At 42.8% G+C, this 20975-nt stretch overlaps 2 protein-coding genes across 2 annotated transcripts in view; one reads left to right on the top strand and one right to left on the bottom strand.

Annotated features, from left to right (window-relative positions):
- Positions 1-224: 224 nt before the first annotated feature.
- RNF20 (ring finger protein 20) lies at positions 225-14768 on the top strand. The gene is made up of 19 exons (XM_010165799.1): positions 225-431; positions 566-733; positions 843-990; positions 1146-1328; positions 3096-3214; positions 4019-4165; positions 4334-4411; positions 4723-4842; positions 5888-6067; positions 6263-6398; positions 6921-7042; positions 7367-7764; positions 8346-8463; positions 10057-10206; positions 11170-11382; positions 12479-12604; positions 13680-13820; positions 14168-14269; positions 14504-14768. The coding sequence occupies exons 1-19, from the start codon at positions 240-242 to the stop codon at positions 14678-14680; spliced, it is 3018 nt and encodes a 1005-aa protein (XP_010164101.1). The 5' UTR covers positions 225-239; the 3' UTR covers positions 14681-14768.
- Positions 14769-19941: 5173 nt separating this feature from the next.
- Positions 19942-20975, bottom strand: part of GRIN3A (glutamate ionotropic receptor NMDA type subunit 3A) — a 41383-nt gene continuing 40349 nt past the window's right edge. Inside the window, exon 8 of the mRNA XM_029084449.1 lies at positions 19942-20605. Coding sequence (XP_028940282.1) covers positions 20269-20605 — 337 coding nt within the window. The 3' untranslated portion in view covers positions 19942-20268. The remainder of the gene's footprint in view (positions 20606-20975) is intronic.

Below are 20975 nucleotides of genomic sequence, written 5' to 3'. Positions count from 1 at the left end.
GTGTTAAGGTACAGTGCTTCCATTTTAACCTTACAGAGCAGTGGGGTTTTTTTCCCATCACCTAGCTGTTTGCAGTGCTAATCCTAATGGTGTCTTTTAAGACTTAATGTTTGACCAATGTTTTCCAAAACCTGTATGGTCTATGCTGTGTTGAGCATCTCGTTACCATGATGGATCAGTATGTTAAACAAACCTAAACTAAGTTGATTGGGTGTGTGTGTGTTTACTGATTGTTTTAAATGATGTTCATTAATGCTCAGGAAGAACATAGAGAAGGTGAGAGTCTGTATGCTCCAGCCACCATGTCTGGAATTGGCAATAAACGGACAGCTGGAGAGCCTGGCCCTTCTGCACCTCCAGAGAAGAAGGCAGGGGTTGAAGATTCAGGGACCACAGTGGAGACCATTAAGCTTGGTGGTGTTTCTTCCACGGTATGTCTTCCTCACACACCCCCACTCAGCCTCTTGCTTTTTTTCATCGGGAAAGAAAAGTATCTCCCTGCCTTCTCTATGAGACCACTGATCTGGCTCGTGTGTAATGTGCCCTGACTCGTGCCTCTGCACAGGAGGAGTTGGATATCCGGACCCTACAGACCAAGAACCGGAAACTAGCAGAGATGCTGGACCAGCGGCAAGCCATTGAAGATGAGCTCCGGGAGCACATTGAGAAGCTGGAGCGTCGGCAGGCCACTGATGATGCCTCTCTGCTGATTATCAATCGATACTGGAATCAGGTTAACAACACGCTTTGTGGTTTTATATACACTGTTCTTTTGTCTCTTCTTCTGCACTGCTTTGATTCACATCCATTCTTTGTTTTGTCTTGCCTGTCCCATCGTCCAGTTTGATGAAAATATCCGCATCATCCTTAAACGCTTTGACTTGGACCAAGGTCTTGGAGACCTTTTGTCTGAAAGAAAAGCACTGGTGGTACCAGAGCCTGAACCAGACTCGGACAGTAATCAAGAGCGCAAAGATGAGAGGGAACGAGGTGAGACCCCTGGCTGGGGACAATGGACAATACAGATTTCAGCTGTGGACAATGTTGCTTTCCCTTTCTGAAGGGCGACAGAGACTCTCTCATTGTGAAGACTAGCAATGTGTTACCTGCCAAAGCACATTAACTGCGCCTCTTTCTGTTCCCAGGTGAAGGACTGGAGCCGGCATTCTCCTTCCTGGCCACTCTAGCCAGCAGCACTAGTGAGGAGATAGAATCTCAGCTGCAGGAGCGTGTAGAGTCCTCCCGCCGCGCTGTTGCCCAGATTGTGACGATGTACGACAAGCTGCAGGAGAAAGTGGATGTGTTGTCCCACAAGCTGAATAGTGGAGGTATGACCAAGGTGGCTGATGAACTCAAGAATCCTCGTCTTCTCCCAGCTTAGATGTGTGTCTTGGTTTAATCAGTTGTTCTGTCACCTAATGACCCATCCCAACCCCTGATACAGGGGACTTGGGAAAAGGAAAGGGGACCTGTGGGTTGAAGTGAAAACAGATTTAATGAAGTAATAATGACTAATATTAATACCAGTATAAAATACACAAAGTTATACTCAACCAATGAAAGCACGGTGGTCACAAAAAGCAGGAGAGTAGCCCTTGGGAGCAGAATGATGGATGAGACTCTCTGGGGCCATTGAGGAAGAGGGTTGTCCCCAGCAAACTTTCCCATTTATAATGAGTGTGATGTTTCTGGTATGGAGTACTTCTGTTGCCCAGTTTGGGTCAGATGCCCTGGCTTTCACTCCTTCAAGCCTTAGTACCTGGCTAACTAAACAGCCAAAGACCTTGATCACTATGGAAACCCTCATACCATGGCTGGCAGCAGGCTAACACAAAGCATCTGATCAACTTTGTTCTCACCAAATTGGGTTTTGCAGTCTTCTTCTGACAGAGAATTAATTTTGTGGTTCCATCCCAGCAAAACCAGGACAACGTGATTCTGCATTTTAAGTGTTAAGCCCTAGTCCTTCTCATGCTCATTTATTTTTCCAAAATAAATTGACTTTGCTTTCCAAACTCTCAATAACCACATCTTCTAATAAAGACTAATACTATATGCTAGAAGTGTATTTTAACTGCCTTTAAATTTGAATGCTGAGAACTCTGCCCAGTGTGTTGGTCTAAGGAAAGGTTTGTTTCTGCCTCTAGTGTGTTTGTGCACCTGAAAAGTTACAGATCACCCAGCTGTCCCCAGCTGGTATTGGACTCCTCACTTCCAGTTTAGTAAAAGGTGTAGGCATAACCAGCTCCTCAGTTTCCACTGAGTTGGGAGCAAAATGGTAGCCATCTAACGTCTCGGTATGCCTAGTGTAGCTGTCAGTTTTGAACACAAAGCCAAGTTCTGAAGAAGAAAGCCAGGTGACTAGCTTCTGAAAATTAAGGTGGCAGATTCAACTTAGGCTCAGATGACTCTCTGAAAAAAACTTCATTAGCTTAAGGTTAGAATTTCATTCTTTTGAATAAAAATTTAGATGGAATATCAACTCATCTTTGGCTTTTGTCCCTAGTGTTCTGTACACTCTGATTGAGGAGCTCTGTCAAGTCTAGCATTGGTGTAGGGGAGCGTTTCTGTCCTTGGTTGGCAATCTGAAACTCTGTAGTAGCATCAACGTGAGTCTGTACTCAGTTGTTCTAATTGTTGTGAGGTCTGGTAGCTCAGGCCACCGGTTGTAGCAAACTCTGTAGTAGCATCAACGTGAGTCTGTTCTCTCAGTTGTGAGGTCTGGTAGCTCAGGCCACCAGTTGTAGCAGGTTTACTCATGAATTTGATTTGCATTAGGGTGTCACTGGGTTACAAGGACATGTATTGTGTTGCTGATACTGACACAGCTGGAATGATCTCTGACATGAGGGGGTGGTACCCAACAATGGGAAATGTGTAGGATGTTAAACTGCAAAGCCTTTTGCTTAGTGAACACAAGTCAAAGCTCTGTGTGGCTGGAGATCAGACCCTTGGGAACCTTGGAGAGATACAGTGAGCAGAAGTTAAAACCAGAAATTTCCTCTTCTGTTTTCTTTTGTCTCTTAGTTCTTTAATTCTTAAACAGCAATCTTCCTTGATTTCCATTCATTTCCTTTTCTTTATGCATCTTTCAGATATTTCATTGATGGAAGAAGCAGTCCTGGAGCTTAATACCTACCTCTCACATGAAAATGGACGGCTGCAGGAGCTGGCTGATGTTCTGCAGGAGAAGCACCGAATCATGTCTCAGGAGGTATGAAAATGAGAGAGAAATAAATCTGCTTTTTAGTCCTGATTAGAATAATTTGTGGTTATCATTTCGAGGTTGTTGCCTTGGAAAGGGACAGGAACAACAAGATTTGAAAGTTGCCTTCTGAACAAAGGTTATGGGAAGGGTTATTGTTTTGGAGAACTGTACATAAATTTTCTGTGTCATTTGGGCTGATTTGCTTGTTACATGACTGAATGGAAGAGTACAACCGAACCAGTGGGCTGAATGGATTTAATTTTAAAAGAAAACTGAGCAGAGGAAGTGGTAAGGTGATGCTAAGGTGGTTATGTGAACATCTGAGGCACTTTATGTGACACCCCTGTCTTTTCAAATTCTGTGCTTTCTCTGGGTCATGTAACAACATTAATTACAAGGTTATACCAGTCATTAAGGGATTTGCATTATTGGCAATATTGGGTTTAGGGCTTTCAGTTCCTTTAATAACTGTGTTAACACTGACCTTGCTTGGTGTTAGACCATCAAGCACTTCAGTGGTCTGTAGAGTAGATGAAACAAATTGAGGTGGCTGCCTCTGTACTGTGCCAGATAATGCCAACTTCTTGGCCTTTTTCCACTTTCAGTTTCACCTCATTTTCATTACTGTGTTTGGATTCAACCAATGTAAAATTCAGGACAGTGCACTGGGTAGTCTGTCACCACAGCAAAAGATGGGTAGAAAGCACATGAATCCAGGGTACGATAAATAAGAGAAAAAGTAATATTGAGCAGTCTCAGAAAATGTTGATTCTGTTCAGTATGCTGGCTGAAACAGTCTTTTGATTGCAGTTCTCCAAGCTGCAAGAGAGAGTGGAGACAGCAGAATCTCGGGTATCTGTTCTGGAGACTATGATTGATGACCTTCAGTGGGATATTGACAAGATACGCAAGAGGGAGCAGAGGCTCAACCGGCACTTAGCAGATGTTCTGGAACGGGTAAGCACCAGCCTCTGCCAGGAACCAGAGAAATCAGTATAGTTTTGAGACGTGTGACATCATCTTATTGGTACTTTACTGTGAGAAGTGAGAATCTATAGTGTACCATCTTTGGTCTTCCATATGCTATATCAAGAATTTTGATGAAATCTGTTTCCTTTTTTGCAGGTAAATTCCAAAGGCTACAAGGTGTATGGAGCTGGGAGCAGCCTCTATGGAGGCACGATCACCATTAATGCCCGCAAGGTAATGACAGGGGCTTGGTTTTGGGCAAGAGGAAGAGTAAAGTCAAGGAGAACTTGTGCATAGGGCCATAGATGGGAACAGGATTTAGATACCTCCTTTATCACAAACCTGGGTGACTCTGGGCAAGCCATTTTGTCTGTGTGCAAGTTTCTTACTTATGAAATAGACCTGATGGAGGTAGACTGAATCTCCCTTGGTAACATTACCTGGCTGTTAAGACTGTAATTTCTGTTACTGTATCAACAGTGACTTAATTGTAACCTCAGTAGATATATTAACAGTAGGACTTATCAGCAATCTATTCCTTACAGTTTGAGGAGATGAATGCGGAGCTGGAAGAGAATAAAGAGCTTGCTGGGAATCGCCTCAATGAGTTGGAAGAACTACGCCAGGATCTTGAGGAAGTGACAACGCAGAATGAAAAACTCAAGGTGAGACATCTGTACCTGTTTGAGGATGAAGGTGTTCTCTGTGGTTGGTTGCCCTTTGTCTTGCTGTACAGTGTCTCTGAAAAACCTCATTAATACTATTCTGTTCTATGTTTGCTCTTTAGCTGGGTTATATTTTGTACAAGCCGCAATTTAGCAAGTCTTATGGTGACACCATGTGGTCATTATTGGAAATTGTAGTGGTTTCTTATTTCCATCATTTTTCCATTCTGATCTATGTACATTTTATTGATGTCTAGTTAAAACTAATTTCACATGCTTACAGATATTGACCCATCTTCCACTTCCCCCAGGCAAGTCATATACATAGTCATCAATAAATACTTTAGCCTGTTATAAGAAATGACTGAGCCAGTAATGTAAGTTTCAGAGATGAGATGCCAGAAACTGTCTCAAGGCACCTCTAAATTCTGTTTATCCATGAGTTTGTTCTGAGAGAAACACCATTTGACTTACAACTTTCTTTTTCACTTAATTACTGTTCAGCTGTATGCACGTATATATGTGTCTGTTTCACTGCTGGTAGTCACAATAATTTGCTAACTCTTTTTGTAAGGAAAATTCAGATTCTGTACTTCTGCTTCCTCTAATTTATCTCTTTTCAGTCATTTTGTCTCTTACTGGTAGCAAGCTAATGTAACCCCTATTTGCACATGTATTTTCTCTAGTTTTCTATCGCACTTTTCTATGTATCCATCTCTATTGATTTAGGTGATTATGGTTTTACAGTAAATCTGTTGAAAAGGTATATGACGTTTTCCAAGCTCATATCTTGGAGAGAAGCTATTGCAGAACCTGAGAATCAAAAACCTGTTATGTGACTGGGCAAGAGAAACAGCTTAGGGCACACAGAGAATGCATAGACTTTTTAAATTTATACTGAAGCATATCACTTGCATCTGCTTCACTTCTACTTTTGTCTTTGCTTGTGGCAGCTTGATTCACTGGTTTTCCTACCTTGCAAAATAGATGCCAAAGACAAGGAGATAATTTTTCTTTCTGTGACATTTTCTTGTGTCCTGACTAGGTTGAGCTTCGGCGAGCAGTGGAAGAGGCTGTGAAGGAGACTCCAGAATATCGCTGCATGCAGTCCCAGTTTTCTGTTTTGTATAATGAGAGTCTCCAGCTGAAGGCCCATCTGGATGAGGCCCGCACTCTGCTTCATGGCACCCGCGCCACTCACCAGCGCCAGGTGGAACTAATCGAGGTAGTACCTCTGCGCCATCAGACTAGGGAACATTGCCATCCCATTGACCACCACTGCTGGGTCTGGGTGGCTCTGGGAATGCTCAGGAAATTTATCCTCCTGGCAATTGTTCATCTGTTCTGGTACCTCATGTTGATGAGGTGAGAGATTCTCCAGGGTCATAGCACCAAGTTCTGTCCCCTTCTTCCTCCTCAGAGGGATGAGGTCAGTCTTCACAAGAAGCTACGCACAGAGGTGATTCAGCTAGAGGATACCCTGGCACAAGTCCGCAAAGAATACGAGATGTTGAGGATAGAGTTTGAACAGACACTTGCTGCCAATGAACAAGCAGGTATGGAAGTTTTTCTGCTGTGGTTAAAACCAACCAACCAACTCCCCTCCAATGCCCATTAGAGGCTGCATTGCAGTAAAACACCTGGTTTGATTCTTTGTCATTTTAAAATACTTGTTCTAGCAGGTCACTATCTCAAAAAACAAAGCTCTCTGTGTTTTATGGGAGGCTAGTTCAACATCATCTGACTTCCTTATATTTTGCTAATAATTTGGCTTATGACAGAGTATTTTGCATTATTAAAAATTACTTTGGGGGGCATTAATTTATGAGTCTGGAATGACAGCCTGCATAGGAAGCCAGCGATTGTCGAATTCATCAGAGGAAATTACGGTTGCATGTAAAACTGGTGTAACTTTTTTCTGTGAATGTGTTGCGTTGCTCTGTTGTGTGACAGAATTATAATAGTCTTATTTTGGTTCTTTGTCATTGCCACTTAGCTTGTTCTCCATCTCCATGGAATTCCTCACAGAAGGTTGGCAAAAGCATGGTTTGTTTACAGTTATGTTTCTGTTTTTGTAGGCCCAATTAATCGGGAGATGCGTCATCTCATCAGCAGCCTCCAAAATCACAACCACCAGCTGAAGGGAGAGGTGTTACGATACAAGCGCAAACTGAGGGAGGCCCAATCTGACTTGAGCAAGGTATCAGAGCAGGAAATGCCAGAAAAGAGCAGAAAGTGCTTAGGAGAAGGGGGAATGCTGTCACTCTTGCCTGCAGTATCAACCTTTCTGATTTGGCATGCAGGATACGATGTAATTTTCAATAGAGCTCTACACTCCACTGCTTCCACTTACCAAATGAATCGTTTTTCTTGGTAGCTGTATAGTGAAAAGTAGTAGCAATTATGGAGGGGGCATGCAAGCATGGATCTGGGAAGATGAGGGAAGGGAGACAGGGTAGATTTCTGGCTAAGAACTTAACACTTTATTTTCTTCCGCATATTCTTACTTGCTATTCCACAACAGATCCGCTCTCGCAGTGGTAGTGCTCTCTTACAGTCCCAGTCCAGCACTGAAGATACAAAGGAGGAACCTCCAGAGATCAAGCAGGAACCTGATGATGCTTCTGCCCAAGTGTCTGTCCCCAAGGCTGCTTCTGAAGATGTTAGTGAAATGAAGGCCAGGCGAGATGAAGAGGAACGGGAGCGAGAGAGACGGGAGAGGGAGAGGGAACGAGAGAAGGAAAAGGAGAAAGAGAGAGAGCGAGAGAAAGAGAAAGAAAAGGAAAAGGAACGAGAGCGGGAAAAGCAGAAGCAGAAGGAATCTGAGAAAGAGAGAGAATCCAAAGAGAAGGAGAAAGGGAAGCATGAAGATGGAAGAAAGAAGGAGGCTGAAGTGATCAAGCAACTGAAGGCTGAGCTCAAGTAAGAGTTGTTGTCCTTCTCTTTTCTTGTTGAGTAGTGTCCGAACTGGGGTGTTTGTGTAAGATGACTTGTAGCTTGCTCTTACGAGATTAGCTTCACTGAAGTGAGGTTTCTGGCACCCTCTCTATCTCATTGTGATCTGGACAAGGTAGTAACATTTTTCCTACAACAGCGTAAAATATGAATTACCAAACCAGATACTTCATGGTGTGGATTAATTAATCTTTATTTGTTGCTGTCGTAACAATTGCATAAAGCGTCAGATTGTTAATAAAGGGCACAGTAGTCTTTCCTGTCTTGGATCAGTACCAAAGCAGAGACAGATAGTTTACTGCTTACTATTAGGGTACATGTTTCCTTACCACCTCACTTCTCTTGGCTTTTCAACCCAAATGTGCTTGAACACGTTTCTCTTCAGACTCCAGCCTGTACTGCTTGGCTATTTTACATTACCAGGGTAAGATGACTCCATATACATACCAGGTGGGAGACAGAGAATGTTGCTCTGTCTGTATTGGTGGATATCTAACAGCATAGCTTTCCTGCTGTGTTCTCACAGTTGTCTATCTCCCTGTCTCCAGGAAGGCTCAGGAGAGCCAGAAGGAGATGAAGCTCTTGCTAGATATGTACCGCTCTGCCCCCAAAGAGCAGAGGGACAAAGTGCAGCTAATGGCAGCTGAGAAGAAGGCAAAGGCTGAGGTAAATCTCATTGCTCTTCCCTTTTTTCTCCTTATCATTTTCCTTAAAACTTATTTTTGGATACTCTGCACCTGAACTGTGTTGTTTTTGTCTTCAAAACTGGAGACTGTTCCTTTTCTCATATTTGTCACTTAGAAGGGAGATTAGAATGGTCTGGAGTTGAACAGGGAGATTTTGGGATGTCCTCCTCTGGGAAAGGATGGTCCCTTTGCTCAGACTGAGGAACATTGCTCCTGCTTTCTTAGTTGCAGATTAAACTAGTGGCAAAGCTGAGCACGTGTCGCAGAGACATACACACAGAGGACACTGACGTGGCCAGTCAGACTGACACAGACAAAGTGCTGCCTTCCACAGCACCTACATACAGGCCTCCAACAAGACATAACCATAGACAGGCAAGTTCCCTTCCTCCTCTTCATCTAGTAGAGATAGAAGGTCACTTGTCCAGGCACACACACAACACTCTCTGGGTTCACAAGCACGCACATATTTGCAGATCCCTTAAGTACCAGCACGGCCCCTCTGTCTGTCTGGTACCCCTATGATCCTAGGCCCTCTTATCTTCTTCACATAGAGGTCTCACCTATAGCTAGCACTTTATCCATGCAGCACACATACACATGGGGTAGAGAGTTACACAGAGATAGTTAAGAAAATATTTAATAAGAAGATACAAGAAGATAGGACAGGCTGCAGTGATCATGCGTGGGGCTGAGCCAGACAAGTGTGTACTGACTGCCCTCATTTTATGTGTGACCAGCTCCTTTTATACCCTTCTCTTTCTAACCTCAATTTGTTCATCCTTGCTCTCCCTTCCCCTGCACGTCCCTCCATGGTTTGTACAGCTCTATCAATTCCCACAGCCTGCCCTGTCCAGGAACCACCCCTGGTTTACAGTCTTACCAGTTGCAAAGTCCAGGTTGATCTTCCTGGAAGTGATGCCTGTAGTTTCTTGGTAGCCTATCAACTATTGAGACTGGGGAGATTTGTTTCTTGTCTTTGTCTCAATGTTAGTTTTATCAGGTCTGTGTCTCCATTTCTGGTCCCCCCTCTGCCCCCCCTACCCCTGCTCTTCATTTCCCAATTAACAGGGTCCACAGTCAGATAACCTTGCTGGAATAAACATTCTCATTCTGACATGCTCTCATCAGATAGCATGGCTGACCATGTTTGGTTCTCATCACTGCCTCCCTTATCATTTGTCTGTCAGATTTGTGTCTCTGTATGTTGTGTTTATGGCTTCCTCCTTTTCTTATTATCCCTTTTTGTGCTGAAAAAGGTCCTTGACCAGATGCCTTTGAAGGAGTAGATGCTGTCTGTCCACATACCCTTACATATACAACTGCAAAAGACTAATGTTGCTACTCTGATAAAAGATTTTCCAAGGTTTTGAAATCAAGATCTTGGGCTCACAGCCCATCTTAATGGTCCATCTGCCAGTAATACATTGTGCCGTTGAGATGGGTTTTCTTTTCCCATGCTTTGAAGGCAGTTTCTCCAGTGTCTCAGAGAATTGTGGGGAAAACAGGTTCTTAACCATGTTCAGTCTGCATTCTTGTGCTTAGTGTAATTTCTGTTCTGTCCTTGCTGTAGCTGGAAGAACTGAGGCAGAGGGTGAAAGAACTGGAAGACAAGGAGAAAAAGGAGAGTAAAAAGATGGCTGATGAGGATGCCCTCCGCAAGATTCGAGCAGTGGAGGAACAAATTGAGTATTTACAGAAGAAACTAGCCATGGCTAAGCAGGTAAGAAGTTTCTGACAAGTTCTGTCTTGGCTGGGGCACCTAGGAAGGAACTGCCTTCAGGTTACAGCCAGGAAGATTACCTGAGAGAAGGAATTTCTGTCTCTGTATGCCAGAGATGTGAGTTTTGTCCCTGTTTATCAAAAGGGAAAAAATCCAACCAGCCAAAAAACCAACAATTTAAAAAGCAAACCAAAACAAAAAAACCCCACAAAACCAGGGTGTCGCAAAGCTCATGGCAGGGGTGGTGGGGAGTATTTAGTTGTTTGTGGCCTAGGTGAAGAGCACAGAGGAGGGATGGCTGGATCAGCCTCTAGGGGAGGAGGATGCAATTTCTTTTTAAAAGTATTATCTGCACATTTCATATAATTAATACATGTGCATGGTACTGTGACATACCTTCTTCCACAAAAAAAGGGCTTAATGTAATGATTAAGAGAGCAGGGTCTCAGTATGGGAGAGACAGGAAAGTGACTTGACATGTACTTTTTCAGAATTCAGATTCTTTTCCTGATAGCACAGAACTATTCTATCTTGTCACTCCTTTAATGTTGAAGTGGCCTAAGTGAGTTTAAAGGGCTTGTCAGCCTGTTAGTTGGAAGCTGTTGAGTTGTAGAGTTCTTGGCCTAGTGTGTAGGACAGCTATTCAGCTAGCTGCCTGAAGTTGGGAGCTGATTTCTGCCCAGCTCTGGCAATGACTGTGTCACAGCTGATTTTGCCAGCAGACAAGCCACAGTCTGTCAATGCTTGTGGAGATGATTAATCTCTTTTCTGTACCTTCTAATTCAGGGCATCTCTGCAGTGGTGCAGACTCCTAGGGAGTGCTTTTTTTTCTGGTTGCTGGAAAGATACTGGTCTCTGATACTGAGACATCAGTGCTAGTTTAGTTGTCTCTGAGCACAGTGTTCAGGGTCATTGTAGGGGGTACAGGAGACAGTTTTGCCAGAGCCTGTGTTGCTTTTGCAGGAGGAAGAGGCCCTGCTGTCGGAGATGGATGTCACAGGCCAAGCCTTTGAAGACATGCAGGAGCAGAACATCCGCCTGATGCAGCAGCTGCGGGAGAAGGATGATGCCAACTTCAAGCTGATGTCAGAACGCATCAAGTCCAACCAGATCCACAAGCTGCTGAAAGAGGAGAAGGAGGAGCTGGCAGACCAAGTTTTGACACTCAAGACACAGGTAACCTGGAGGGAGGAGAGAGGGTAACAGAATTGATGGGGGGAAGGTAGAAGTGTTGTGGGTGTACTCTGGTAGGCAGCTAAGCTCCATGCAGCCCCTTGCTTGCTCCCCCATAGTGGGATGAGGGCAAAAGTGAGAAGACTGGTGGGTTGGGGTGAAGACAGTTTAATAGTTAAAGGAAAGCTGTGCACACAAGCAAAGCAAAGCAAGGAATTAGTTCACTACTTCCTATGTCAGGCAGGTGTTCAGCCATCTCCAGGAAAGCAGGGCTTCATCATGCATAACTGTTATGTGGGAAGGCAAACACTGTAGCTGAACATCCTCCTGTGTCCTCCTTTCCATCACCTTTTATTGCTGAGCACAACATTGTATGGTCTGGAATATCCCTTTGGACAGTTGGGGTCACCTGTCCTGGCTGTGCCTCCTCCCAGCTTCTTGTGCACCCCCAGCCTCCTTGCTGGTGGGCAGCATGAAACACAGAAGGTCTTGATGCTGTTCGAGTACTGTCAGGAATAGCTGAAACAGTAGTGTGTTATTGGTGCTGTTTTGGTCCCAAATCCAAAATGTTCCACCATATTAGCTGCTATGACGAGAATTAACTGTATCCCTGCCAAAATCAGTACAGGAGGGAATGTTCACCTAATCAACCTAGGTATGCTGCATCTGACTTCAGAGGGACCTGTCTTAGTAAGAAAAAAAGACTTGAATGAGTATAAAATGTCCTACAGGTTCATTGCTATGCAAAGCAGGAGGAAGAAGGAAAGTGGGAAGTAATTTTCTTGTTGTAATGGTGCTTCTACATATATATTCTGCCATCCTTGGAACCAAGGTGCAACTGATCACTGCCTTGAAGCTATTCTCTAGGTCACCTTCCAAAAAATAAGACATCTTTGTTGCAGGTATTTGACTGCTAAGTTTTAAAGTGTTCACCAGAGAGGTTTGGATACTTAAACTGCAAGTGTGTCTGTTCAGGGAGAGAAAGGCAAGCTGCAGAGGTACTCCTGGGTGATGGGGAGGCATCAGCTTTAATGACAGCTCTGAAGACCTGTAGTGCCTGCATTTCAGTCTTTCTGTACCTCCTCTCTCCTTTCCCAAGGTGGATGCCCAGCTGCAGGTTGTACGTAAGCTGGAGGAGAAGGAACACTTGCTGCAAAGCAGCATAGGAACAGGAGAGAAAGAACTGGGTCTCCGAACACAGGCCCTGGAAATGAACAAACGCAAGGTGAGTGCCTGAGTGCTTGATTCCTCTTGGATTTTAAGATGGAGTAGTTGTCTTGTGGGAGGCATAGAAGGCTCTTAGTTCTCATTGGTATTGCAGAACCTAATATTCCCTGGACTAGCATACCAGAAGGCTGAGGAGTACTGAAGAGAGTTCTGATTAATGTATTGTAGACTGATGTTTCCTGTGATAAGGAGGAGCAGGTTGTAGGTGTTTTTGTGAAAGTCTGATTAGGGAGCTGAAAATGCCTTTAAAAGGAAACCAAGTGTGAAAGAAGAGGCAGCAGCCAGATGAAGTTAACTGTTGTCAAAGCTTTTATAAAAGATGGGGTAAGTAAAGGAAAACATGGCTGGGGAATGTTTAGACCTTTAACAAATGTCTCAGGTCAATAAAGTAGGTCTGTTACGAGTTGAGTAAGACTTAATTCTCATGGTTGATGCTGCCTTTATTGTTAAATTGTTAGTAGAAATGCAAGAATGACCTTAGACAGAAAGGAGAGCAGAAATATCACAGTGAAGAGGAGTTGGTGAGGGGAATTCAGCACAATCACTTGTGCTTAATATCACAATCTGTGGTACTGAGGGAGCTTGGCTAATAGATTCATCAGTGTACAGACAGAAAGTGATAAAACTGGTGCAGAGAGAATATTATTAAAAAATAAAAATGTATCTTGCAGTTCTGTCTACTTTAGCTGTAGAACTGCCTCTAAACAATTTAGCAGAGAAAATATAGAAGGTAGAAGACTGAAAATACTGGAATAAGAAGAGAATTGTGTGGTCATTAGTGTTTTTCTAAGTGATATGCATTGCAGTGTGATAGGGGTTGGCTCTACTGAAGGGGGATGTTGAAGCTAAATGATTATAACTTGTTAATAATAAGGTATTTTGCTGTTGAAGTAATGTTTAGGGAGTAATTCCAGTTATTCCATTTGGAAGTACCAAAATCAGATTGAAAAATACTTCTCTAGCAGCCTGAGGAGTATTCTGTGAGAAGTTTTGGATTGCCAGGCAGGGGGACTAGAAATCACTAGAGCTCTTTTTCCATGTTTGGTTACTTTTGTACTGGTTCTCTTTTTCAGGCCATGGATGCAGCCCAGCTTGCCGATGATCTGAAAGCCCAGCTAGAGCTGGCTCAGAAGAAATTGCATGACTTCCAGGATGAGATTGTGGAAAACAGAGTAACTAGAGAGAAAGAGATGTTCAACTTCAAAAGAGCTGAGGTATATAGCTTATGTACAGTCCTTCAATATCTGGTGTGTGTCTCCTTGCACAGTGAAATTGCAGTGGGTTTCAATTGCAGTGCTGTTTTTGGGGTCCAGTTTCACTTTGATTTCAGCTTCGTTGAGTCTTGGCTTGCTCAGGTTTTGTCCACTGATAACTGACAATGCACATGGCACCAGATGATAATGTAATCTGTCATAAGTCTGTTGGACTGTCTGGGATGAAAGTATGGATGGAGTGACTTAGCCAGGTGCACTGTTGGCCAGGTGCTTGTTCTCTTTGGTCCCTGAAGAAGCTGTGACAGAGAATATACTGCTCATCTATTTGGTCTCTTGTTTTTATGCAGGAAGATATTTCCAGGTTACGCAGGAAGCTGGAGACCACTAAGAAGCCTGACATGGTTCCCAACTGTGATGAGATTTTGATGGAAGAAATCAAGGATTACAAGGTGAGTAGCTGTCTCAATCTGCTTCCCTCTGTAACTGTACTTTAGTTAAAACACTGCGTAGTCATGCTTTCGGTATTTGACCTCTCTTGTCTGTACTCTGGCATTGTAGACCTATCTTGCATTGAAGAAACCACCTTCTCCTTATGAGGAATGGAAGGACCTTCATCTTTAGTCGTCTTTTAACATTTTTAGTGCAATGCAGTGGGTCCTCATTATGATGTTTCTGTCTTGCAGGCCCGCCTGACCTGCCCATGCTGTAACATGCGCAAAAAGGATGCTGTGCTCACAAAGTGCTTTCATGTCTTCTGTTTTGAGTGTGTGAAAACACGCTATGACACCCGGCAGCGTAAGTGCCCCAAGTGCAATGCTGCCTTTGGTGCCAACGACTTCCACAGGATCTACATCGGTTGATTCTTTCCACTGGAGTGACAGAAAGTTGCCGCTTATGCTGACCACCCAGCCTCCCTCACTTTCTGTGATTGTCACCTTTGGGGCAGTCAGTGCTTCTGTCAGCTGATCTGCAGTCTTTTCTAGGAAGTGTGGTTAGGGAATGGAAAGAAACAGATTCTGGATCTTGATTCCTTTCTTATCCCTTTTCTTTTATTCTTGCCCTCAGTTTTTGTGGAGTCTTTGTGCCTGAGAGGACATTTCCCTTCCATCACTTTTATACTGCCAAGTTGTGAACATCTAACTGAAGTCCTGCCTTGATGGGATGGAAGCTGTCTGTGGTGTGCAGCAGAGATAAATGAGGCCTTTATTTGAGGAGTTTGCTTTGGATGTTAATTATTAAATCCCATCAAGGTATGGTAGTGTTTCTGAGAGTGAATAGTATCCCAGTTAAAGGGCCAAATAACGAATTAACAGGTACATCTGTAGACTTCAGTGGAGTGACTCCTTAGACATTTATTTTCCTGAGTCAGGAAAAGAATCTGTGCACGCTGGTGCATTAGTAAACATCCTCCCAACCCCTAAAAGCAAACACACATCTTAGTATCCTGAAGAGGAGAAAGATAAGACGTTGGAAAGTCTTTGAAAATAGCATTCCACTGATGAACCCTTGATGTGGACATCTTCTCATAGGTTGAGGCATTGCTATAATTGCCCTTAGTTTCCAGAAAATAACTTGTAGGGGTTACTTTGTGGCAACTTTGCCACAAAGATTAATCTTGTAATGTACAAGTTCTAATAAAAGCTGTTGTCTGGGGTTTTTTTTTCTGTTTTTCTTGCCTCTGGTAGCATCTGTCAGTGCTCCTGTCCTTTGTCCAGTTATTGGAAACATTTTTCACAAACTTTAAGCTCCTAAAGTAGAGAGATTAATTTCCTCCTTCCTCTGTTTTCAAAAAATGCTTAACTAAAAAAAACTTTGTCTTTTGGCTGTATCTTCACTACCTTATTCCTGACACAACAGAAGGGTGAAGATGCTGGATTATTTATGCAGTCATTTTGTCATGGCTGCTGGGAGTTGTGTGAAAGGATATAGCATAGGTTATAGTCTCTATGCTCCATGTAGTGCAAGGCTGTATTTGAAGTCTGCTCCTAAAATCAAAATGCAAAGTAATTTATTTACAACATTCCTTCATAAGGCAACTGTCTGAGGTTTGTCTCATCTGTGTCACTTCCCCAGATCATAAAATCTGTATTACCTTCCTGTATTCACTGTAGGAAATAATAGAAACAATAGTAGAGTGAAAGCAATTAATCACAGACTGTCTTACAGTATGCATTATTATTTTTATCTTAAAACATTCAGAAAGTACAAATTAAACCTTGTAAATGGTTTAATTATGAACTAAATTACGAATCTTGAAAAGTGAGAAAGAACACATGACCCTGTCTTTGCAAAGGGAAGCTGAGATGCTGAGAATTTGTGGTATGGCTCAGGTCTGTAACCGTGTGCAGAATAAATGAAAGCAGAACCCTCTCTGCTTTCACTGGAAGTTGCTCATGGATTACAGTGTTTGATGTCAAGTTGGACAGAGAATTGTATGTTAGGAATACTAATGCTGATGGTAGATTTTGTGGTAGAAATGCTTATTCATCAAAACCAGGACCTGGGTCACCAACAAATACTGTCTGGATCTTCAAACAACTTTGCTGTCAGACTTCTTTTTACAGCTGTGAACAACAGTCTGAATGAAACAGCCCTGGCAGAGGTGTGAAGCCCCTTTGGTTTTTGTGGGAATGTAACAGAAGGTTGGCGAGGAGGACTGTAAACACGCTCAAGTGACTTGCAGCTGGGGTGTCAACACACAGATCATACGAGTAATCATTGTTCAGTCTTATGTGCTTGACAAGTAGAACATCTGCGGAGATCCCCCAGTTTGTGAGGTAACAACAATAAATTTGCTTTTTGCATTTTATCCATGGTTTTTGTTATTGTTCCTGCGTCCTGCCTGTGTTGGCTCACACCCCCTTCCCCAGTTATTAAATCCTATCACCTTTCTACTGAAAATCAAGCTTGAAACTTTTGTGTGTATACTGGGCACGTTGGGTTCACCGTGGTCACAGCAGGAAGCAAACACTTGAAACAGCCTGGATTTGTTGTACAGATGAGGTTTGGAAACTTGTATTTTCTTTCCTTACTACAAAAAAATATATTTTCTTATTTTAAAATAGTATTTTAGTTTAAGCTCAGAAAGTCTCCGAAGCTCATTTTGGAGTGACTAAATTTCTCTCTGTGCTTATAATTTAAACACTGAGAAGCAGTGAAAATTTTAGATTGTCTGTTTTGACTTGCCAGAATGCGTGAAAATAATTAAAAGTTTATCGAGACTGGAAGTATTTTGGGGTAAAAGAAGGGAAGGGGTTCTTGATAAAAATCTGTCTAAATTCAGTGTCTAAGCCAAAGTAATTTAAGTGTAAACAAAAGAAAAAGCCTCTCTGGCCCTAACAATGTGTGTGTGTGTGTGTGTGTATATATATATATATATATAAAAAAAGAAGAGTGGTTTTGCAAGAGTTCAGCTTAAAACTTTATGCTTAATTGGTAGGATTTTGAAAGAACATTGTTATCAAAAGGCAGCCTATAAAACATGACAGTTGTGTATAATGGGCAGAATAAATTAATGTGGAATAATGAACTAAAAGTATTGCAAGGTTTTTTTTTTGGGGCAGTATTTGGGTTTTTTCTTTGTTTTTTAATTAAAAATAGCAGATGGGTCAGACTGAAATAAAGCTGTAAAGGATGTAAATTTTCTTCTATTTTCCTTCTCGTACAGGGTGTAGAAATCTCAGGACTAGCCCAGGCCAGTTGATGTCAGTAGCATGACCCTGTGTCAAGCAGGAGGATCATCACTTGTATTCTTATTTGATCCAGAACCCATCTGTTCTTCAAATCTGTCAGTTGAAGTTATTTTCTTCTTGTGATAACTTAAGTTGGAAAAGTGTTTGAATTGACTGCTGTCCTGTAAAATTTCCTGCCCTCCTCTTCTGTAAAACTGAGCTACTCCTAAGGCTAGTGCAGTGTTTCCAGTCCAGTGGCTATGACCTGCTGGTAAGCAATGACCTCCTTAACTTTCTCCCCTGTGGGCTTTGCTTCCTTACATGATGCTAGATGTGTCCAGGACTCTGTGGAATCTGGACAGAATGAAACCCTTGGGGAATTTAAGTTCTTCCCTTGGTCTCAGGAGGGAGGAATTAAATGTGAGGCCAGAACCATCTACAGTCTCTAGTGCATCTTTTTGTCACAGCCCATCCTGCCGCAGTTTGGGCAGTCTGCGGGGATTGACATGTGTGTGATATTCCCCATCCCACAGAAAATTAAAAGCAGTCTTTTTTTTTTTCTCTCCTATGGGATCAGACTGCAGCAATAGTTGAATAAGAAAATAACATGCCAAAATGTGTCTGTTGGGCAACAATAGCTTGGACCTTTCCCAAAGGGCTTCTAGTTGGTGCTGCAGTAATTTGGAGCAATCCGTATTCCACGTTTTACATGGGTATAGCCCCTAAGGCACCCACGAAAAATGTAGATTTTTTTTTTTTTTGCTTAACATTAATTATTAGATGGTTGATATTTTTTCACTTAAATTTTTGTTTTTGAATGAGGAGTGATTTGTTGAAAGATGGGAACTTTGAACTAAAACATACACATCTTTAAGATATTGCAGTTGTCAGTCACTTAAAAAAATAATTCTGGGCTCATGCATGTAGAGATAAGTACGTAACTGTTGACAAATGTGATAAAATATTTCTTTCCTGGTGTTCTAACCAAATGATGTTGGAGGTTGTAAGGTACAGATGCTACACAAATAAAAAGCTGAATGAGGGACAGAGGGTAAGGGAAGGCAAGAAAAGCAACCTGCCCCTACTCATCTAGCTTGTCAGGAGCAAGGGAAGAAGGGACATCCTAAGTCTTTCAGACCTACCAGATTTGCAGGGCTCTGGGTCCCACTTTTCTACTCTGTCTTAATGACTTTTGACTGTGTTAATGTATTGAAAGAAGCAGACACACTTGCTGCCCAAACGCAGAGGCCAAGGGCTGAGCAGGGAATAGAATATGAACTTCTCTTGATGAGGCTAATTACTCTGGGTAGTGCTGCTATCAGTTTTTAGTGGTCCATGCAGAGTTTTTCATTTGCAAGTGTTTTTCAAAGGTTAAAGGTACAAAAAGGTAGAATGTCTTTTTCAAACCCCAAAATATAGTTTCAGATCTGTGTGTAGCCTTTAAACCATGCCTGGTGAGAACATCACCCCTGGCAACATTCATGCATGTGGGTGGAGATACAGGGAGGGTAAAAATGACTGGTGACGTATCTGGGAGACCAGAGTTAATTCTGACAGTGTTAAAAACATTCTTTTTCTCTGTAATACAGGATGTTTTGGGAAGCATTGTTTAAAAATTAATAGAAATCCTGTTTAAATAACACAGTCAGTTGGGTTGATGCAGTATTTATTCAGATGCTTACCCTTCCTTCACCTCTACTCATCATCCAGGTGGGAGAGAGCTCCACTTAGTACATTGCCTTTGAAACTGCAACTCATTCTCCTTCACAGTGAGCCCTGGTCCACAGGGAGGCTTTGGTGATTCCCACTGACTTTGGTGGGAGCTTGGTGTTAGAATAAATCATGGACCAGAGCCCCTTTATGTCATTTTGGCTGTGAGAAAGAGCCTTATTGTCAATTGAAGACAGAAACTATTAAGGGAGTAGTTTCACATTGGTAAATCCTTCACCTTGAGCGCTAAATACTGATCGACAGTACTGCCACCCATCTCTTGCCCTCATGCTTGCTCTGTGCCACCATGAACCCATCCCCTCACATCTGCCAGTGCAGCTGTTTGTATGGCTTCTCTCTGGGTGGGAGTGGAAGCCAAACCGGGGCTCAGAAGCAGACAGAGGTGGTGACTTGGTTTTTGCCAAGTTATTTTTAAGCTGAGTAAGTTCCTGTATCAAAGTCATAGAACAGTCACATCTGCATTTGTGCTGACAGAACTGAGAGAATGGCGTGCACTGGGATTGCCACCAAGAATTTGTCTCGTGAAACCACAGCCTGTGCCAGGAGGGAAGGGATTGCCAACAAAGAACTAGCACTGGGTGTAATGAGGCATCCATAAGGAGCCTTGGCATGAATGGAGACTAGACCCATAGATACCACAACAAAAACATACCAACAAGGGACATGCTTCCATGACCAGTTTACATTTTCTTCTTTTTTTTTTTTCTTTTCTTTTTTTGAATTAATGCACAGAAAGGGCTAAAAAAGTTGGAACCTCCCTGTACTGTCAAGTGGAGGAACCAGGAACTCTTGCTGTTGGGATGCTCCTTGTTTTTCCAGTCCTTTGGGAATGGCTGATATCTGCCAGGAGAATGAGAAACTTGCTATGAAAGGAGGAGGACTCAGGAGGGTGGCAGTGGTTGTGGGCTGCTGCAATTCTGCTCTCATGAGGAGCATATTGCCTGCTTTATTTTTGCACCTCTTTCTGGCATTACAAAAGTGTGTTACAAATTTCACAGAGGAAGGGGAGAAAGGAGGAAAAGGGGAAAGGGCCCAGGTATGCTGGCCTAGGGCTCTGCAGTCCTGTTTGTCCTCTGATACTCTTCCAGCTCTGATTTCCTGTCCATGGCGAGTTGCAGCTCCTGCTTGATGATTTTGATCTGCTTCTCCAGCTCCATAAGCTCTTGCATCACTGAGCTTTTAGCAATATTGAGGGACTCTGCTTTCCCATTGGTTGTTAAAGAAGTTGGAGCCTCTCCCCTCACCTGTGGCAGGGGGATGTCTTGGTGCTGTCGGATCGTCACCTCGTTTTGCCCTTCATCGGTGCAGATGTATTTTTTCCGGTGACAGTTGCCCAGACTGGCTGTATTCCACACAGCATGCTGGTTGTTCCCTACATGGGACCTGAACAAGAGATGTGAGAGTTAATGTGAAATCAGAGCCTGCTCCTGTGTGTATGCAGCCCTCCCCTGTGAGTCATCCTACTGGAAAAATACGATGCTGCTGTTACAAATTACATAGAAATATTATTCCTTTATCCTTGGAATTATTTTTCTTGAGAAGCACAAATCATGAACACAAATGGCCAAATTTTTGTGATTAAACAATAGCAGAGACTACAACAGAATCCTAAAATTCATCTTCCCCAGAACTTTTTTTTGTTATTTATGAAAATACTGTCATCTCAACTCCAGGTCAGGAAAATGTCAGTCCTCCTGCAAAGCTTTCTGAAAGCTTTTGTGGTTGCAATGCCCTAAATTCATTACAGCATTAG

Source organism: Antrostomus carolinensis, unplaced genomic scaffold, assembly GCF_000700745.2.
Source record: "Antrostomus carolinensis isolate BGI_N321 unplaced genomic scaffold, ASM70074v2 scaffold6074, whole genome shotgun sequence".
Taxonomy (NCBI): Eukaryota; Metazoa; Chordata; class Aves; order Caprimulgiformes; family Caprimulgidae; genus Antrostomus; species Antrostomus carolinensis.
This window is presented reverse-complemented; position numbering and strand designations above follow the sequence as displayed.

What these genes read in the sequence shown, in the direction of transcription:
- RNF20 (XM_010165799.1), top strand. Translation starts at nt 240, where the DNA reads ATGATGTTCATTAATGCTCAGGAAGAACATAGAGAAGGTGAGAGTCTG. An exon ending in TCACCATTAATGCCCGCAAG is followed by an intron (nt 4,412 to 4,722) that starts GTAATGACAGGG and finishes TATTCCTTACAG; the next exon opens with TTTGAGGAGATGAATGCGGA. An exon ending in TCAACTTCAAAAGAGCTGAG is followed by an intron (nt 13,821 to 14,167) that starts GTATATAGCTTA and finishes GTTTTTATGCAG; the next exon opens with GAAGATATTTCCAGGTTACG.